The 17,164-nt window shown below is 57.9% G+C and overlaps 1 protein-coding gene across 3 annotated transcripts in view; it reads left to right on the forward strand.

Moving 5' to 3' along the window:
- The window catches only part of GRM4 (glutamate metabotropic receptor 4), a 117,931-nt gene that overhangs the window by 64,191 nt on the left and 36,576 nt on the right, over positions 1-17,164 (forward strand). For all 3 annotated transcript variants that reach the window (XM_036115776.2, XM_036115775.2, XM_036115773.2), the window contains exon 4: positions 15,838-15,973. In XM_036115776.2, the coding sequence (XP_035971669.2) occupies positions 15,838-15,973 (136 nt within the window). The remainder of the gene's footprint in view (positions 1-15,837; positions 15,974-17,164) is intronic.

The following is a 17,164-nucleotide window of genomic DNA, read 5'->3' on the forward strand; positions in this document are numbered from 1 at the left end:
CAGACTTGGGTTTAATAGGAGCTTTCCAGCTGTTGTGTGAGGGCGGGGGGTTAAGGCAGGAATGCCAGTGAGGAGGCCACTCCTCCTCCACAGGTGAGAAATGTTGATGGCTTAGACTGGGGGTGGGGATGATGAGAAGGGACAGATTTAGGGTGTATTTTGAAGCTCAAGCCGGAAGGACTTGCTCCTAGATTGCATGTGGACGGGAGGTCGCCCATGTGCTCCTGGGTTCAGCACCATGGACAGTGGCAGTGCCCCCCCCCCCCCCCCCCCCCCCCCCAGGCCGGACATTTGGGGACATCCAGGTTGGCTCTGGTCCCAACAGACTGCCAGTTCTCTGCCAGTCTGTGGCTGCTGAGCAAGGCCTCATCTGTAAGGTGCAGGTTCCTTTCCCTCGATTCGGTTATCAAATTCTTTTTTGCCAAGTATATTTATTTCTGGGCACTGCTATGAATTCTTTTTGGGATGAGGCAGGTCTAAATGTAATTACAGTTGATCCTTGCACAGCACAAGGGTTAGGGATGCCAAACCCTGCGCAGTTGAACATCTGCATATAAGTTTTGACTCCCTCAAAGCTTAAGTATTAATAGCCTCCTGTTGACCGGAAACTTTACTGATAACGTAAACAGTTGATTAACACGTGTTTTGTATGTTATAGGTATATACTGTGCTATTCCAATAAAGCAAGCTAGAAAAAAGAAAATGTTATCCAGAAAATCCTAAGGAAGAGAAAATACATTTACAGCACTGTATTGTATCAAGAAAAATCCACATACAAGTGGACCTGCACAGTTCAAACCCCTGTTGTTCAAGGGCCAGCTGTTTATAGCTGGGAGAAGAGGTTTGGACACTTTTGTCTCCAGGAATCTCTGCATCTGGCTAAACAGTTGTTTTGGGGAGGGGGGGCTTCCTCGAGGAGGGGTGACGGGAGGAGAGTTAAAGGACAGGTGGGCCTGTCCCAGAGGAGCAGGAGGGTGTTCTGGGTGGGAGAACTGCATGACTGGTGTGGCTCTTCCTGACATCTTCCTCCTGAGAGTGAGGAAGGGCAGCCTTCCTGGGAGAGCAGCAGGCCTACGTGGGTTGGGGGAGCCTGGCCCATGGCAGAGAGTGCTGCCCCCCAGGAGTGCCACAGACTTGCTGTGTGTCTTTGGACAGCCACTCTTCCTCTTTGCCTCTCAGTTTATCCACCTGTAAAATGGGGATAATTGCAGTCCCTACTTGGCTGGCTATTGTAAGAATGACAAAAACAGGTGAATTAGCCACCAGAAAGGCCAAGAAAGGGCCCGAGGGGGGCTGATTTTGAGGCCTGAGACCCCAGTGGTGAGCACTTGGCCTCTTCCTGATTGGGGTTCTCCCCCCTCCCATTGTGACTGTCCTCCCCTTTCTTCCTGACTTGCATGGTGCCTTATATCCATGTCCCATTTTGCTGTAGACAGAATGATCATATGGATATTCTATGCAAATTCTCATTTTTAATGAGCCAGAAGGAAAGCTAATGACCATTTTACAGACATTTTGGGACCCAAGGGAGGCTTTGGGATTGGGGAAAGAAGCAGGACAAAGTGACAAGCAAGAGGAAAGGGGAGGGAGGGAGGAGAATGAAGATGGAGAGGGACACAGTTCCGGCTGCCGAGGGGGGTAGGGGAGAGGGAAGCACGGGCCCCATTTACCATCTCCCAGAGCCTGCCTTGCTTGCCTCATTTTATAGATAGGGAAATGGGCTCAGAGAGAGGAGGCAACTTGCCAGTCACCCCAGAAGGTGGGAGGAAAATACAACTATAACATTATTCAGGAAGAGAAACGTGCATGTTCTGCTCTGGACAATCCCTGGGCCTCCCCACTTTGGCCCTGGGTTCCGCCCAGCTCCCCATCTCTGGGGACAGTTCCTGGTTTAGCATGGTGCCCCTGGTCCCCAGAGCATACCTCACTGGCGCTGGGTCCTGGAAAGGAAAATGGAAAGGTGGAGGAGAAGGGGAAGATAAGCCGGAGGAAAGGAAAGTGGAGGCAGCCAAGATAAGGCTCTGGCTTGTGGGTCCTTATCTGTAAAATGGTCACTTAAGCCATGGGCTGATTGGGAGGAATTAATGAGAGAACATGTGAGCACTGCATGAACATAAGGGGCTGTGGAATAATGGGGGAGTGTGCGTGTATGTGTGTGTGTGAGAGAGAGAGAGAGAGAAGAGACAGGATGGGGTGGGGGATGACAGAAGAGGAAAGCAGGGAGACAGGAGCTGAAGATGGAACCAAGAGACTTTCTGGACAGTAGGCCAACTCCTAATTAATTAATTAATTAGTTCGTTCCTCAGCATCTGTTGTCTACTTCATAAATGGCTATCAGCTCCATGAGGGCAGGATTCTGGGTTGTCCTATTCATAGTTGTACCCACAGTGTCTAGGACAGCGCCTGGTGCTTAGTAAGTGGTTGCTAATCAGTGAATGCTCTGAGCCCGGCAGCGGCCATCTCCCATAAATTTCATTCACTGTGCTAAGCTCAGTGATGGAGATGTTGGGATTGCTATGGGTGCCCAAGGAAGAAGGAGCCTAGGGATACCCATGAAGGCTTCCTGGAGGAGTGGGCCATGCACTGAATCCTCAAGAATGGACAGGGGCTGACTTGAAGGAGGAGTTTGGGAAGGGGAATTGGGCACAAAGGCAGAGAGAAGAGACTGAGCAAAGGGAGGAAGAGAGGGGCACCTTGGTGTGTGTCGGAAACTGTAGGTGCTGTTAGAGGTGGGGAGAGATGGGTGATGAGGGTGCAGGGCCTCAGGCGGGACTGGGCTGAGGAGTTTGGACTTTGCCTTGAGGGAGGTGAGAGCCACTGAGGCAGGGGAGTAGTGGAAGGGGATTGGAGTTTGAGTGGGGAGGTAGTGGGCCGGGCTGGGCAGGCTGAGGTTTGTGTGTGGGTGTGGGGCTCTGGTCTGGTAAGATGGTGTTGACAGGAGTGGGGGTGCACAATGGGTTATGGCTGAGGGGTCAGCTGGCTGCTTCCAGGTGAGGCTGGACCTGCCCAGGAGCACTGTGCCAGCCTGGGGAGGGGCCAGGGCGGTGTGGGTGTGGACTGTCTTAGGTGAATCACGGCCCCTCTCTGCGCCCTGGTTTCAATCAAAAAGGAGCACTCCCTCCCTCAGCTCTGCTATGCGGCATGAGGGTCAGCTGAGCATCCCTTTCCCAGCTCCCCTGCTCCTGGATGCTCCCCTGAGACCCACTCAAGGCTGTTCCCAGGATCTAGGCCTGGAGCCCCTGTCCGGGTCCCTGTCTCTCTGCTCCGAGATGTGGACTAACAGTGTTGGGAGAGCCTGGGGAAGTTTTTTGGGGTGAGGTGGGCACTGCAGCTCAGGGCCCACACTGGGGCCTCAGCCCCAGACCTTTGTCCATCAGCCTCTACTAACCTGAGTCCTGGGCAGCCCAGCACCTCAAGAGAGCCTCTCATGGCACGCTGGGTCAGGCCGGTGTCCGCTGCTGTCCTCAATGCTGTCCTTCCGCTGTCCTCTGCCGAAGCCAGTTAATGGAGCACGTACACATTGACCGTCTGGGTCCTCCCTCCCAGGCGTGGCTCAGCAGCCCCATTTTCTGGCTGAGGAAGCTGAGGTCCAGTGGGGTGAAGGGATTGCTGGGGTAGATCAATGCCAGGGCTGGACAAGGCCCCCCGGTTCGCTGCGTGTCCTGCTGTTCTGCCACCCCTCCTGCTGGCCTGGCCTGAAGAGGAGGGGGCGAGGACTGGTGTGGGAGAGGGTCCGGGAGGACTTCATTACCCAGTGGCTGCTTGTGGCAGGTGGGGGGGTGGGGAGCCCGCCGCCGGCAGGGAGACATGCTTGGCCTGCCTGGGTAATTACATCTCAACATTTCATTTTGCTTGTCAGTTTCCACTTCCTGGGGATGTGGGCTCCTAAATATTTTATCCCGGCCTGCAGCCGCCTGTTCGTCCCTGGCCAGACCGCAGGCCCGGCAGCCAGCCCCTCGCCCCGGCCCCTGCCTGCCCAGCTGAGCCTCCATCCCTGCTGTGGGGGTGGAGCTGGCCAGAGGTCATCTTCTTCACACCTCTGCCCCACACAGGGGTCCCCGCCACCAGCCCCTCATTGGCTTCTCTTCTCAAGGGGTCTGGTGTGAAGAGGCTAGGCAGACAACATTGCTGGAAATGAGGCTCTGTTCAACCACTGTTGGTTAGTACCTACTGTGTGCTTGGCACTCTGCTGGAAACGGGGAGTTAGAAAGGAGAAAGACACAGTCTCCCCTTAAAGGGGCGTATGGACTGATGGGGGAAGCCAACGATAATATTACAATATAAACGCTTACTGAGTGCGTGTGCGCCTGGCAGCATTCAGAGCACCTTTCGTATATTCCCTTATTCTTCACACTCTAGTACAGGGACATAAGGCCCAGAGAGGTAAGTAACTTGTCCAAGGTCACCCAGCTAAGAAGTGGCAGAGCTGGGAGGCCTCATGCCCTGAAGCAGGGGAGTTACCGAATGGGCCCAGCTCAGGCAGAGGAGCGGCGAGCTGGTGGAGAGGGTGTGAGACGAGCCTAAGTGGGCACGGTGAGTTCTGGCTGGGGCAGAGATCTGGCATGTTTCCAGGGGGAAGAGGAGGAGAAAGGGAGCCCCTACTGGTGTTGGGCGGGTAGAGGAGCAGGAAGGGTATTTCCGGCAGAGGGACCAGCTGAGGCTGAGGGTGGGAACGTCCGAGTTCACTTGGAGAAAGAGGTCCTGCTGTGGTAGAATGTGGAGTTTGAGGCCGAGGAGGCAGGGGGTGTCACCGGAGCTGGGGGTCTTGTTCTGTGCGGGGCTGCTCAGCAGAGGACTCTGAGCGAACACTCAGCAGTCCTGGGTCTGGCTGACCCCTGACTTGCTGTGTGAGCCTTGGGCAGACTCTTCCCGCTCTGAGCCAAATCTGAGAAGTGGGTAGGATTCCTTCAATCAGAGGATGCCGGCCCTGCCCACTGAGAGTCGGGGAAGGTGCGGCCTGGGGGGCTGTGTCGGGGCAGGGGTCTCCTGGGGAGAGGAAGCCCTGGGGGGAGATGGGTAGGAACCAGCCTCTCACCACCACCTGTCTTGAAACCTCTTTGCTTCCTTTTCTATTTTTTTCCCTGCCTTTCTCGCTTCAAAGGTGTTTTGCCTAAATGGGTTTGTGTTAAGATATTAGGTCGATCACTCAGCAAATTTCCCTCTGCTCAGAGCTGAGCGCCATGAATAATGCAGCTCTGAACAACGCTGCCACTGCCCAGTGGCCTCCTGGGGGGGGGACAGCAGCACTCAGCTCAGAGGCACTGAGCCCCACGGCTGCCCTGACGAATCCCCCCAAACCTGCACCCTCTTCTCCCCCCAGATATCCCCTCGGAGGCCCGGCCTGTCCACGGGGCGACCCCTTCAGTCCTCACAACAGCCCTGCGTGTCTGGGGGTGGGGGTAACGTCATCCCGTGTTACAGACGCAGAAATGGACGTTCGGAGAGGTTGGGCAAAGGAGCTTTTACCACGAAGCAAGTAGGTGAAGTGAGACATGGGCCCCGCTGTGGCCACACTCAGCCTCTCCTGGTGTCACACCAGGACAGCTCTTTGATGCCTGTGTCCCCTGCACCCCCAGAGCCAGGCCTATTCTCCACGGGGTGGAGGCAGAGGGAGAGGGTTTCAGCAGGAAGACAGGATTTGCCTCAGTTGGAGGGGCCACCGAAGCTGCTCGGTAAATGGTTGTTGGATGACAGGGATGCTGGACCCCGCCGTCAGTCACTAACCCCCGCCCACGGCACTCCCCAGCCAGGCCCCCCTCTGAGCCAGTAGCAGAGGGTAGGTGTGAATGGTGCCGAGGTGTGGTCCGGCTGGCCTGGCAGCTTCGAGGACGTGTGGACACACGACTCGTGTGCCGGCAGGCAGAGCTTCATGACCGTGTGGCTGTGGGGGGCCAGGTGTGGCGAGTGGTCACGTGAGGCTGTGTGGTCGCCGTGGGAGCTTGCGTGGCTGTGGGATTGGGTGAGTGGCGCCCGTGGATGGCCAGGTGTGTGTCCTGGTGGCCGCGAGGCTGCACACAGTTGTCATCCGGTTCGTGCCTGTGATGGGTGGGGCTTTGTGTGTCCTCGTGAGGGTCTGTGGCCCTGAGGTTGTGTGAGATTGTGATATGTGATCTGTGAGGGTGTGTGTTCCTGTGTGTGCATGTGTGTGCGTTGGGAGGGGGCGGCTGGGAGTGGTGGGAGGTGCTGAGATTATTCGGGAAGAGAAACGTGCATGTTCTGCTCTGGACAGTCCTTGGGCCTCCCCGCTTTGGCCCTGGGTTCCGCCCAACTCCCCATCTCTGGGGACAGTTCCTGGTTTAGCATGGTGCCCCTGGTCCCCAGAGCATACCTCACTGGGGCTGGGTCCTGGCCCGGGCTGGGTGAGGAGGTCTCTGTCTTCCCGGCTCCTGCCCTCCTGCATGAGCAGCTCCTACGCCTACTCGCCTCACCTGTTCCGCGGAGGCCTTGGCTCCAGGAGGCAAACCCAGGCCTTCACAGACTCCACCGCACTTGACCCTCACTCCAACTCCACCCCGTGTGGCTTCTTTAAGTCCTTTCCCATGTTGCAGTTGGAAAGTCTGATGCTCAGAGAGGCTAAGTGACTTGTCCAAAGTCACACAGTGAGTCAGCCGTGAAGCCAGCATGCTCTGCCTCGGGATGGAGGGGCGGAGGGAGCTGAAGCAGGTGCAATACTCATGCTTTGCACAAACCTTTGGTGGAGTGCGATAGGGAGGCACCTCCAGGTGGGAAACCGGGGGACTGTCTTCCCCTCCCAGTCCCTTGGTACTGGGTCTTCCTGGCTCCAGCCAAATCTCTCACAGGGGGCCCAGCACTTCCCTAGGGCTGGAGTCATGCTGGCCACAGCAGGGAGGGTGAATATTCTACTTCATGCCCTTCTCCAACTGGCCCTGCTGTCTTCAGACTCTGAGGACCTGCCAGTTTGCATGGCTATCTTATACTTTTCTTCACTTCTTCTTTTTGTTGTTTTTTTTTAAGTAAACTCTACCCCCAACGTGGGACTTGAACTCATGACCCCAAGATCAAGAGTCGCGTGCTCTACCGACTGAGCCAGCCAGGGGCCCCTTCACTTGTTCTTCTTTTGCACATACATTTCCGAAGCGCTCATAGCAAGGAATTTGCATCTAGGTGGAGAAGTAAAATCTCAAGGCAAGGCAGGACTGAGAGAGATGTCCAGGTGTGTGTGATGTCCAGCCCCTGCGTGTGCATGGAGTTCACGAGTGCGTCCTGCAAGGGCAGATGCTGTGAATGGATTATCTTTGTAGCCCAGAGCCTGGCATGAAGTAGGTGCCAGGCGCAAAGTGCGTACCCGTGCCTTTGCATACAGATGTCTGGGCACTCGGTGTGACCAGGCGGTGGCTCAGAGCGGAGGTCACGGTGGGTTGCAGGGCTAAGGGAGCTCCCAGAGGAGGTACAAGGGTTTGAGCAGGTGCAGGTGTCCACCTTGGATTCCCACAGAGTCTCTGCCCCAACACCAGTGCTAGCAGCTCTGGCCCCTTCCACCCCCGTCAGTCGGGTACTCAGTGGCTCATTCATGCAGCAAGGATGAATCAGTGCCCGTCTCTCGAGCAGGTGTGGCATGATTGCTGGGCCCCTTGAGGCTCTGAGCGGAGTTGCAGACACTAAGGAGATAACCAAGGCCCAGTGAGGGAAGGCTGCAGAGGGTCACTGCAGCGCCAGGTGGGGGCCCTCCCGGCTGGGGGAGCAGCCTCTGCAAAGGCCCGTGGAGGCGGCGGAAGTGGTCGGATGGCAGGTTCTCATAGGGAGCCGGGTAAGCCTGGATGTTGTAGACCTCGAGTCCCTGTCTCTGTCTCCCTCTCTGTCTCTGTCTGTCTGTCTGTCTGTCTCTCTCTCTCTCTCACACACACACACACACACACACACACACACACACACACACAGAGACACAGAGGGTTGTAGGCAGGGAGCTGTGTGTCAGATGGAGGCTGGAGTGGACACTAGATAGTGGGGAGTAGGTCCGGGAGCAAGAGCAGAAAGGGACGGTGGCCATGCACCAGGCCTGAGCTGCCCCCTGCCCTCCCCCGTGCCCCGCCACCCCAGAGGCCTTGAGCCCCCTGTGGAGCCCCAGACCCAGCTGGAACCAGAGCTGGTTGGAGTCTGGGCCCATCCTCACTGTCTCCCACAGCCTTACTTGGCCTGCAACTGCCGCGGGTCAGGGGCATTCTCTCAGAGCCTGGGCTCTTCCCGACCTCAAAACCCCTCAGGCCAAAGGTCTGCTGCCTGAAAACAAAAGTAGCACTGGATTAGTCACTGACCCCTCTGAGTAGCTCCCTTTCCTGAGAGCGGATTTGGGAAGAGGGCCTGGCTTTTGGAGCAGAAGGAAAGAAGGGCAGGGCCATGCGTGTGTCTGTGTGTGCGTGTGTGTGTGCGCGCGCTCGTGCATGTGTGTGGCCATACGGTCCAGGGTAACTCCCAGCCTTCCCCCCACCCCCCCTCTCTGCTGGGAACCTGTGGGAGCCTGGGGGCCCCCCTTGGGTTGTCTAACTCCCCCCACCTTTCTCTCTATGTTGTAATTTGCTGCCTTCACATTTTGCCATAATGTAGATTTTTCCACTTGATTCCCCAGGATTTGTCTTTTCATTGTTTTTCTCCCTTTTTAAATTTAAAAGGACAAACAAAAGAAAAAGCAAGGAAAAGAGAAAGAGAAAGCGGAGAGGAGCCCACATCTGTGCTGGCCTCCTGAGGCTGCTTGCCTGCCCTGTGAGGGGACAGGCCTTCCTGGGCCACCTGCACGCTTCAGCCGCGGGGAAATTTCTCCTCCCTGGTCTGGAGCCCAGCACCCAGGTTGTAGAGTGTGATCCCGGGGCCCTGGGTGCTAGAGAGAGACCGGGTGGCTGTGGCGTCCCCCTGGGGAGCCATGGGTGCAGCGCCCTGTCCTGGCCACTCTGCCCCATGGGGCCCACCCCACTGCCTGCGTGCTAGCCGCTTAGCTCCTTCCTCAGGGCCTGGCAAGGGTAGGTCTCCTGGTGAGTGAATGAGAATAGGATGAGGAGACAGATGTCCAAGCCGGGAGGGTGAGACCCCTGGGGAGGAACCAGAGAGCCCAGGTCCCTGACTGCCCCCACCGTGGGGGTGGGCTTGGCTGAAAGCAGGCTGCTCTGGTGGGAGGCCTTTTCTCTCTGCCTGCCCTGGCTGCCAGGGTGGGCACGGCCCACAAGGGGGGTGCTGTGAAGGCAGGGGATCTGGGGATTGCTTGGGGGGATGGCAGGATGGTGGGGAAGGCGTATTTAGACAGGTGGAGTGGGGAGAGCCATCTGGTGGGGGGCAGGGAAGCGTGGAGAGGAGGAGGCTGGGCGCAGGTACAGTGTGTGCAAACCCGAGGCCCCTGGGGCATTAGGGAGACCCCTCCAGGTGGGAAGTTTGGCTGACTGACTCCCCCTGGGTGTCCCTCAACGCAGCGCCCCTTCGTTCCTGCCCTGCTGGTTTCTGCCCGTCCCCGTCCTCAGACAAGCTCCCCGGATCGTCCGTGCTGATGGAGGGAGCCAGGCGCACACAATCCCGGGCAGCGGCGGACAGAAAAACGAGGTCATTTCAGCAGCGAGCTCTCACTTGAGGGTGGGATTTACAGGTCCAAAGTGTCTTCAATTCCTGGCTCGCAGGCAAGGCAGCAGCTCCTAGGGAAAAGTCAGAGCAGAGTCCAAAGCGGCCTCTGCCTCCTGAGCTGCACGGCCTGGCCTGAGCCCCGTGTCCTCTAGGACACACCAGAGTGGGCCGAGGGGATGCCACCCCCACCTCCCGCCCTCACTTCACCCTGCTGGTTTCCTCCTCTGCCTCCAAGAGGTTTTCTGCCACTGCGAGTAGGCTGTCTGAGGGTAGGGGCTCTGGCTTCCTCCCGGCTGCGTCCTAGCATCTGGAACTTACCAGGCACCTAACGAGCTCAGTAAACATTTGTTGACTGCATGAAGGGAAAGCAGTGGGAGCACGTAGGCGGGGCGTGTTGGCCAAAGCGTGGTGAAGGGTGGAGAAGCAGGCAGTGGGCCCCGCACCCAGGGGGCCGTCCCCTGCCACTGTGTGCTCCTGCCGGCCAGGAGGGCCGTCCCCTTGCACTCCTCCTCCGGCCGATCGCTCTCGTTTCTGGTCTTGCTTTTCCCAACTAGACCGTGAGCTCCAAGGGAGGGATCTTCCTTGCTATCATTTCTCAGCATCTGATTGTGCCAGGAACCGAGCAGGGCACTTCTCGAGTGGGAACGCATGAATGAATGCCTGAATGAATGAACGCACCAATGCACAGACCCGGCCTTGCCCTTGGGGAGTGCAGTGGGGGGCAGGCGCTGACACAGGTACATCGGCTGGACCTGAAGAACACCCGGAAGGGTCATCGGACCGCAAATGGAAAGGGCTCAGAGACCACAGAATACAACAGGAAACCAGGATCGAGTTTTGCTAGTGGGGTCTCTATGCCACATTCAAGTCAGGGCAGGTGCCTGGAGGGGAAGATAGGATTTCAGGAGCCAGAAGGCTGGCGGGCACCCCACTCTCCTCCCCTCCAGCGCACTGTGGATGCCACTGGGCTGGGAGTGGCTGAGGGGCTCCATTTCACAGACGAAAAATGGAGGCTGGGCTGTGTCCCTGTGTTCTCCATCAGGCAGCCCGCGTGAGGCCTAGAACACCGTCATTGCGGCTTGTGTGTGACAGGATTTTTGTCTGGTTTGGGTTCTGGGGTCCACGTTCACTAAGCATTGACATTTTGCCATATTTGCTTCTGACTATTATTTAAAGAAAGAAAGTGCGGATTGTCTAGAAGCCAACTCCCCCCCCCCCCCCCCGTCCCCCTTGCCCTGTGGAGACCTTCTCGGTCTCATTATTTTGCTTCCCTCCCTTGAGGTGACCACGACCCTGAAGGTGGTGGGTTCCCTTCTTGCTCTTGCTTAGTCATTCAGCATGCGTTTATTGAGCACCTACTATGTGCCCAGCACTGTTCTAGGCACTGGGGAGGTTGCAACAAGTACAACGGACAGGAGCTCCTGCCTTCACACGGCTTTTGCTCATATGGATGTGTATCTCCGTATATGCTAAGGCTTATTACATGTGGTCTTTAAGTTTCTCATAAACAGGACAGATCACTTTGCGATTTGCCTTTTTGATCAACTTCCGGTTCTCAGGATTTTTATTGTGCCAAAACATGAGAGCTGTTTTCTTTCCATTGTACAAACACCACAGTTTATCCGTTCTTCTGTTGTAAAATATTTAGGTCATTTCCGTGTGTTTGCTGTTTCAAACAGTGCTGCGGCGCCCGCCTGCGTGGGGCTCCTGGGGCCCGCGTGCGGGTTCTGCGCCCCCACAGGGGCCGTGCCTCCACACTCCACTTTACTACATGTCGCCACGTGGTCTCCAAAGGGTTCGGTGGACCCTCCCCCACTGAATTGTCCAGCTTTCTGGGAGCAGCGGCAGGGCCTTGAGGGTTGGGATCATCCTCGTCCGTTTTGACCAGTGGGAGGGGAAGGTGTGGAGAGAGGGCGGGCTGGGCCCTCACTGCAGGGCTGGGGGAGGGAGGGCGTTGGAGGTGGGGCCCAGGGAGGTGAGTTCACTGCTTGTTCAGTTGGCGCTGTGACAACACAGGCCAGAAGCCACAGAGGGCTGGCCCCGATTTGAAACCCCCTGGTGCCGGGGCGAGAGCCTCAGCTGGAGGTGGGCTCTGCCCCAGCTGCCGCGTGCCCCTGGGCAAAGGGCGGCTCCTGTCCGGCCTCCTTCTCCTCGCTCCTTGCCCAGCGTGGGCCCGGAGATCTCTGAGGTCCCTACGCGTCCATGTGCTCAGATGTGCTTGGCACGTGGCTGTGGCTTCGTGCCCATGGCCCTGCGAGTGGACGCACTGACCTGGTGGACAGCAGAGCTTGCAGCTGGCAGCTGGGTGCTCACTGGGGGGCTGGGAGGTTGGGGTGTGGAGTGAGGGGCTTGCTAAGGGGGGCTCCAGGGGACCCCCAGACTCCTCCATGCCCCTTGCCTTCTTATGATCCTGTGCCTGGAGTCTGAGAGAGGTAGAAGGTTCTAGCTTCTGAGGGGAGATAGGGAGTAGGCTTGTTCCTTGTTCCTTAGGTTTAATTCAATTCTGTTTACTGTCCGTATTTTATCCAAAGTGAGAGGGCACAGGGGGAAAGAAGTAGGGGTGCAGAGAAGGGCGCCCTCCCTGCTAGAGAGGTTTGCAAAAGGCATCCCAGGCGGTATTAGCCACAGCCCCCACGGTGATGGCGATGGGTCTGCAGCGGCTGGGACGGCGGGCAAGAGGGCTGGCGGGCTTGGCGTGTGATTGGGGGCTGCAGGAAGTAGGCGTCCGCAGAGACCCAGTGACCCAGGCCTTTTCTTTCTCTGCCTGAGAGAGGGTCTGGACACAGACCCCGATTGCAGTCCCACTACGGGCTGTGTGACCTCCGGGGGGCTACCCAGCACGTCTGAGCCTCAGCCCTCATCTGTAAGATGGGACTATTAGCCCCTGCCCTGGGAGGTGTGAGGACTCCCTGCCAGGCTTGCAGGGGCTGCTTCAGTAAATGCTGGGCCCTCAGGGGCTGTTCCGGTTCTCTCTGGCTGCAGCGGGGGCCGGGAGGGCAGCTAAGGTAGAGGCTGTGCTACTCGCTACTGGGAGCTCGTGTTACACCAGCAGAGGCCCTGGTGAACCAGCCGCTTAATCCCTATTCTGGGGTCCCTGAGCAGCCAGGCTGACATTTGGGCCACAGTGCACCGGGATCCTGTGGGTACTTGGCTTCTCACCTCAGGGCAGTGACAGCAGTGGGCACTTCCTCCAGAGCAGGCCGTGTGCCCAGACGTGCCCATGTCTACAGGCCGCAGGTGTTTCCTTGACCTTGTCCCCCAACCCCTTCCCCACGTGGCCTGAGCCATGGCACAATGGACTGGCTGAGGGGGTGGCTGTGGGAGACAGACGGCCTGTGTTTAAACCCCCACCCTACCCCTGGCTATCTGCGTGACCTTGGGAAGCCCCTTAACCTCTCTGTGCCTCAGTTTCTTCGTCTAGAACTTGGAGATGTGCCGATGACACCCCAGTTGAATGAATCCATGTAAGATTTGCAGAGTTATATTCAACACGCAGTAGATGCTTCTTAAACCGTTCCCTGGTGTTTTCGAGCTCTGCCGAACCCCCCAAACTCCCCTCCAGTCGCCTCCTCCTCTTGTGGTTGTAAGAGTACCCTGCTCAGACGGTACTCCTGTCTCAGGTACCTCGAGGCTCACTCACATTCTAGCTGACGGAGCTGTGGTCATTTAATTCTTCTTCTCCCCAGAGAAAAGAAATGTGCAAGATATGCCCGGGGCTGTCAGTGGGGCTGGGGGGCCGGGACCACCCCCGCGGATCCTCCTAGGGGGGCATGGCCCAGAAATAAAACCTGATCTGCAAGTTTCTTCCCGTTGGAGGACAATTAACTCCCATTCCCTGCTTCCCTCCCTTCTGCCCCTGGCCCCCCTCTTCCCTCCTGGAGCCAGGTGGCTCATCCTCACCCCCCCCCACCCCCCGTCCAGCCGCTTCCCCTTGTCCATCTGTCTCTCCAGATGGGGGGGAAATGTCACAATTGGCCCACTTTCTAACTGGAAAGGAACCATATGGAGGGTTTAGCCAGAAGCTGAGCGTCTGCCCAGCCGCCATTAGGGCAAGGCCAGCGCTGTGGGCAACAGAAGGGCTCCCCTTGGCTCTCTCTGTGGGACCCGCGTCTGGAGAGACCAGTCCTGCCCAAGGACCCTGCCTCCTTCTCTCCCTTCCCTGGGATCTTCTGGTGGCCCTGGTCTTCTCTAGTGCTTGGGACTTCTTTGGTGCCTTAGGAGAGAGCCAAGGAGCTTGGCCAGCCTGCAAGAGGCAGAAAGTAAGGGAGGTGGGTTCTAGTCAGGGGCGGGGGCAGAGGACCATGGCTGCTTTGCCAGCCGTGGAGAACCAGAGGGTCCACTTCTTGGGGACAGGGATGTGAGTGCGTGTGTGTCATTTGGCCCCAGGCCTGGCAGGTGCCCGGCATAGAACAATCCCCCTTCTAGCGGGTGTACCTTGTTTCTCCCCAGAATGCCCCCTATCTGGCTGTGTATGCCTCCTCCCTCAGACTCAGCTCAGGGTCACCGCCTTTGGGCAGCCTTCCCTGGTTGCCACCTCCCTGCCCAAAGGTAGAGGCTCCTTCTTGAGTGGGGCTGGGTGTTGGCATTTCTCCTGGTGAGGCCGGTGGGTGGGCCTCCCACAGAGGGGCATGGAGTCTGTGCAGGAGCGTCAGGTGGCCCCAGCATGCGCCAAGAGACCATTTGGAGGCCCACAGGTAGCAGCCAGGTACCCAACCGAGGTAGATGGTTTGAGGCATTGCTGGGTCCCCGAGGGATCGTGTTTGGGGTGGAGCTGGGCTGAGACCTTTGAGTAGGACCCGGAGGAGACTGACAGTCTTAGATAAAGGATCGGCTTCATTAAGAATAATCCCCCATGCTTTTCTATCAGCTGAGCCCTGACTCTGCCACCTGGGGCGCTGGGGTTCTTAATCCAGGGAGGCTCCCTGCTCTGTATTGCAGTAGGGGCAGGGGACTGTGTGGCTTTGGGCAAGCTACTTCTCCTCTCTAGGGTCCTCGTCTGTCCAGGGCTGTTGATAACAGCAACAGTACTCCTCAAGTGCTTTTGTACCAGGAGGTCAGCTGGGATTTCAGTGCACGGAGGACACCTGTCCCCCGCCCGCACTGGATGCATGCCTAAGGCTAGGAACTGGCTGGGTGAAGTCTAAGGTGCTCCCAGGGTTTCTGTGAGCCCCACAGCCTGGGTGTGAATCTGGCCCTCGAGATATTGACTCTGAGTTCTGGATGCTTCCAATGGCCTGGGGGCTGGGCTTCTTGTAGGGGAATGAGCTCAAGAGATAGTCAGGCCCTGGCCCCGGGCCCCTCCTCCAGGAGCCACCTAGGTGGCAGTGGGCCAGAGGAGGAGAGACGGGAGGGCTCCCAAAGACCCCCCGACCCCTTCAGAACTCCTCTGGTCACCCCACCTGGAGCACTCCGTTAGAATGGTTTTCCTGGGGGCTCTTGAACTGGGACTGGGGGTAGAGGCGTCAAGGCACGCTGTGGGAGCTGGGGAGCCCCACCTACTGAAGACCTTGGAAAGGAGAGCCTAGGACGACCTGGAGCGATGGGCCTGAGATGGACGGGTGTGAGTCAGCAGCTGTGCGCAGTGCTCTTGTCAAGGGGCCTGTTGCTGAGCACGTGATCCGGGGACAAGAGCCCTGGGAGGTGTGTGTGGATGTGGGTGCATGGTGTGCTGATAGCCCAGGGTGGGCAACTTGCTCTCTTCTCAGATTTACTCCTCCAAAAAAACCTTATGAGGTGGTTTCAATGAAAATAACCATCATTTACTAAGTACTCCCTGTGTGCCAGATATTCTTGTATTTATGTGCACTAACTCGCTTAGCTTTGTAACGACCCTGTGAAGTAAGTAGTATTATCTTCACTTTATAGATGATGTATTTGAGGCACAGAGAGGCTCAGTAACCACCCTGAGGTCACACAGCAGTAAGTAGCAGAGCTGAGATTTAAACGCGGGCCGTCTAGCTCCTAAACAGGATGCTGTATTGCCTCTTGCTGGAAGCCTCTGTTTTATATAGGGGGGTACTGAGGCACAGAGAACTGAAGTGACATGCCCAGGGTCATCCAGCTGGTGAGTGGTGGAATCCTGAGTTGTACCGTGGCTGTTCTCCAGCCTGGGCCTGGAGATCAGGACGTGGGAGCTAGGAGTCTGGGTGGGGGGCCGTGGGCAGCCCCTGGCCTCCGTCTCCTGGAGGGAGTGTGTGTTGGGGGGCGTGGGGTGAGACAGGGAGAGACTGGCGCTGCCCAGCTTCCCCCGGGGCTGACTGGCGCCCCTTCCCACAGGGGGCGTGTGCATCGCTCAGTCGGTGAAGATACCGCGGGAACCTAAGCCGGGGGAGTTTGACAAGATCATCCGGCGCCTCCTGGAGACCTCAAACGCCAGGGCGGTCATCATCTTTGCCAATGAGGATGACATCAGGTGAGATCAGGCCGCAGCTGGGAGGGGATTGGGAGCCGGTCATGGGGAGAGCTATGGGTCCTGCTGGAGACCTTCCTAGACAAGCCCGACCCCACTGTAGGATCCAGACAGGTGGGGTGGGAGACCCCTCAGGTTGGGGCACAGGCTGCTGCTAATGGGCACCCCTTCCCCCGCCTCCTCATTTCCTGCATCCATTCTACCAACTGGGGATGGTAAGCAGGTACTTTAACAGTGGGGCTAAGGCCCTGGGCTTTCAGCCAAAGCACCTAGGTTCTAATCCTGCTCTCCCTCCTCCTAGCTGTGTGACCTGAGGCAAGTTTCTCAACCTCTCTGTGCCTCTTTTGTGCTTTAAAAAAAGGTGGGGGCACCTAAGGATGCCTGCCTGATAGTGTTATTTGAGAACTGAATGCAGGAATGTGCATAAAGGGCTTCCAGCCGAGTCCGGCATGCAGCAGGTGCCCAGGGCATGCAGAGCCCCTGTCAGCCCCTGGCTCCCCTCTTTGGCAAAGCTTGGAGTAGTGGGAAGAGGCCTGGGCTGTGGGTCCAGTCCCGGCTTGGGTACACACTCACGGTGGGCAGTGTCGTCCCCTCCCTGGGCCTCAGTCTCTGCATGTGCAGAGGAAACAGGTGGACTTTTGGGTGCCAGGACCATGCGGTGCAAATGCTGGGCCAGCCCAGCTCTCTGCACGTCTGCTTCTGGCCCTGAGTCAGAAGCTCGGGTGCACTGAAAAGCACCCATCTTAACCCACTTTCCTTCCTCCTGCCTCTTCCCCTGCTACTACCTCTCAGACTGATGTCAGAGCCAAGATGGGCCAGGCGTCCGCCATTGTCCTGTTCGGCGGGGAGAGACACAAGCTCTGAGCTCAGGGAGCCCTAGTCTGAGGGGAGACACAGTCCTGCCTCAGGGAGCCTCAGTCTGAGGGGTAGACACAGCCCTGCCCTCAGGGAGCCCCAGTCTGAGGGGGAGACACAGCTCTGCCCTCAGGGAGCCCCAGTCTGAGGGGGAGACACAGCCTTGCCCTCAGGGAGCCCCAGTCTGAGGGGAGACACAGCCCTGCCCTCAGGGAGCCCCAGTCTGAGGGGAGACACAGCCCTGCCCTCAGGGAGCCCCAGTCTGAGGGGTAGACACAGCCCTGCCCTCAGGGAGCCTCAGTCTGAGGGGGAGACACAGCTCTGCCCTCAGGGAGCCCC

This window comes from Halichoerus grypus, chromosome 9 (genome assembly GCF_964656455.1).
Source record: "Halichoerus grypus chromosome 9, mHalGry1.hap1.1, whole genome shotgun sequence".
Classification (NCBI taxonomy): Eukaryota; Metazoa; Chordata; class Mammalia; order Carnivora; family Phocidae; genus Halichoerus; species Halichoerus grypus.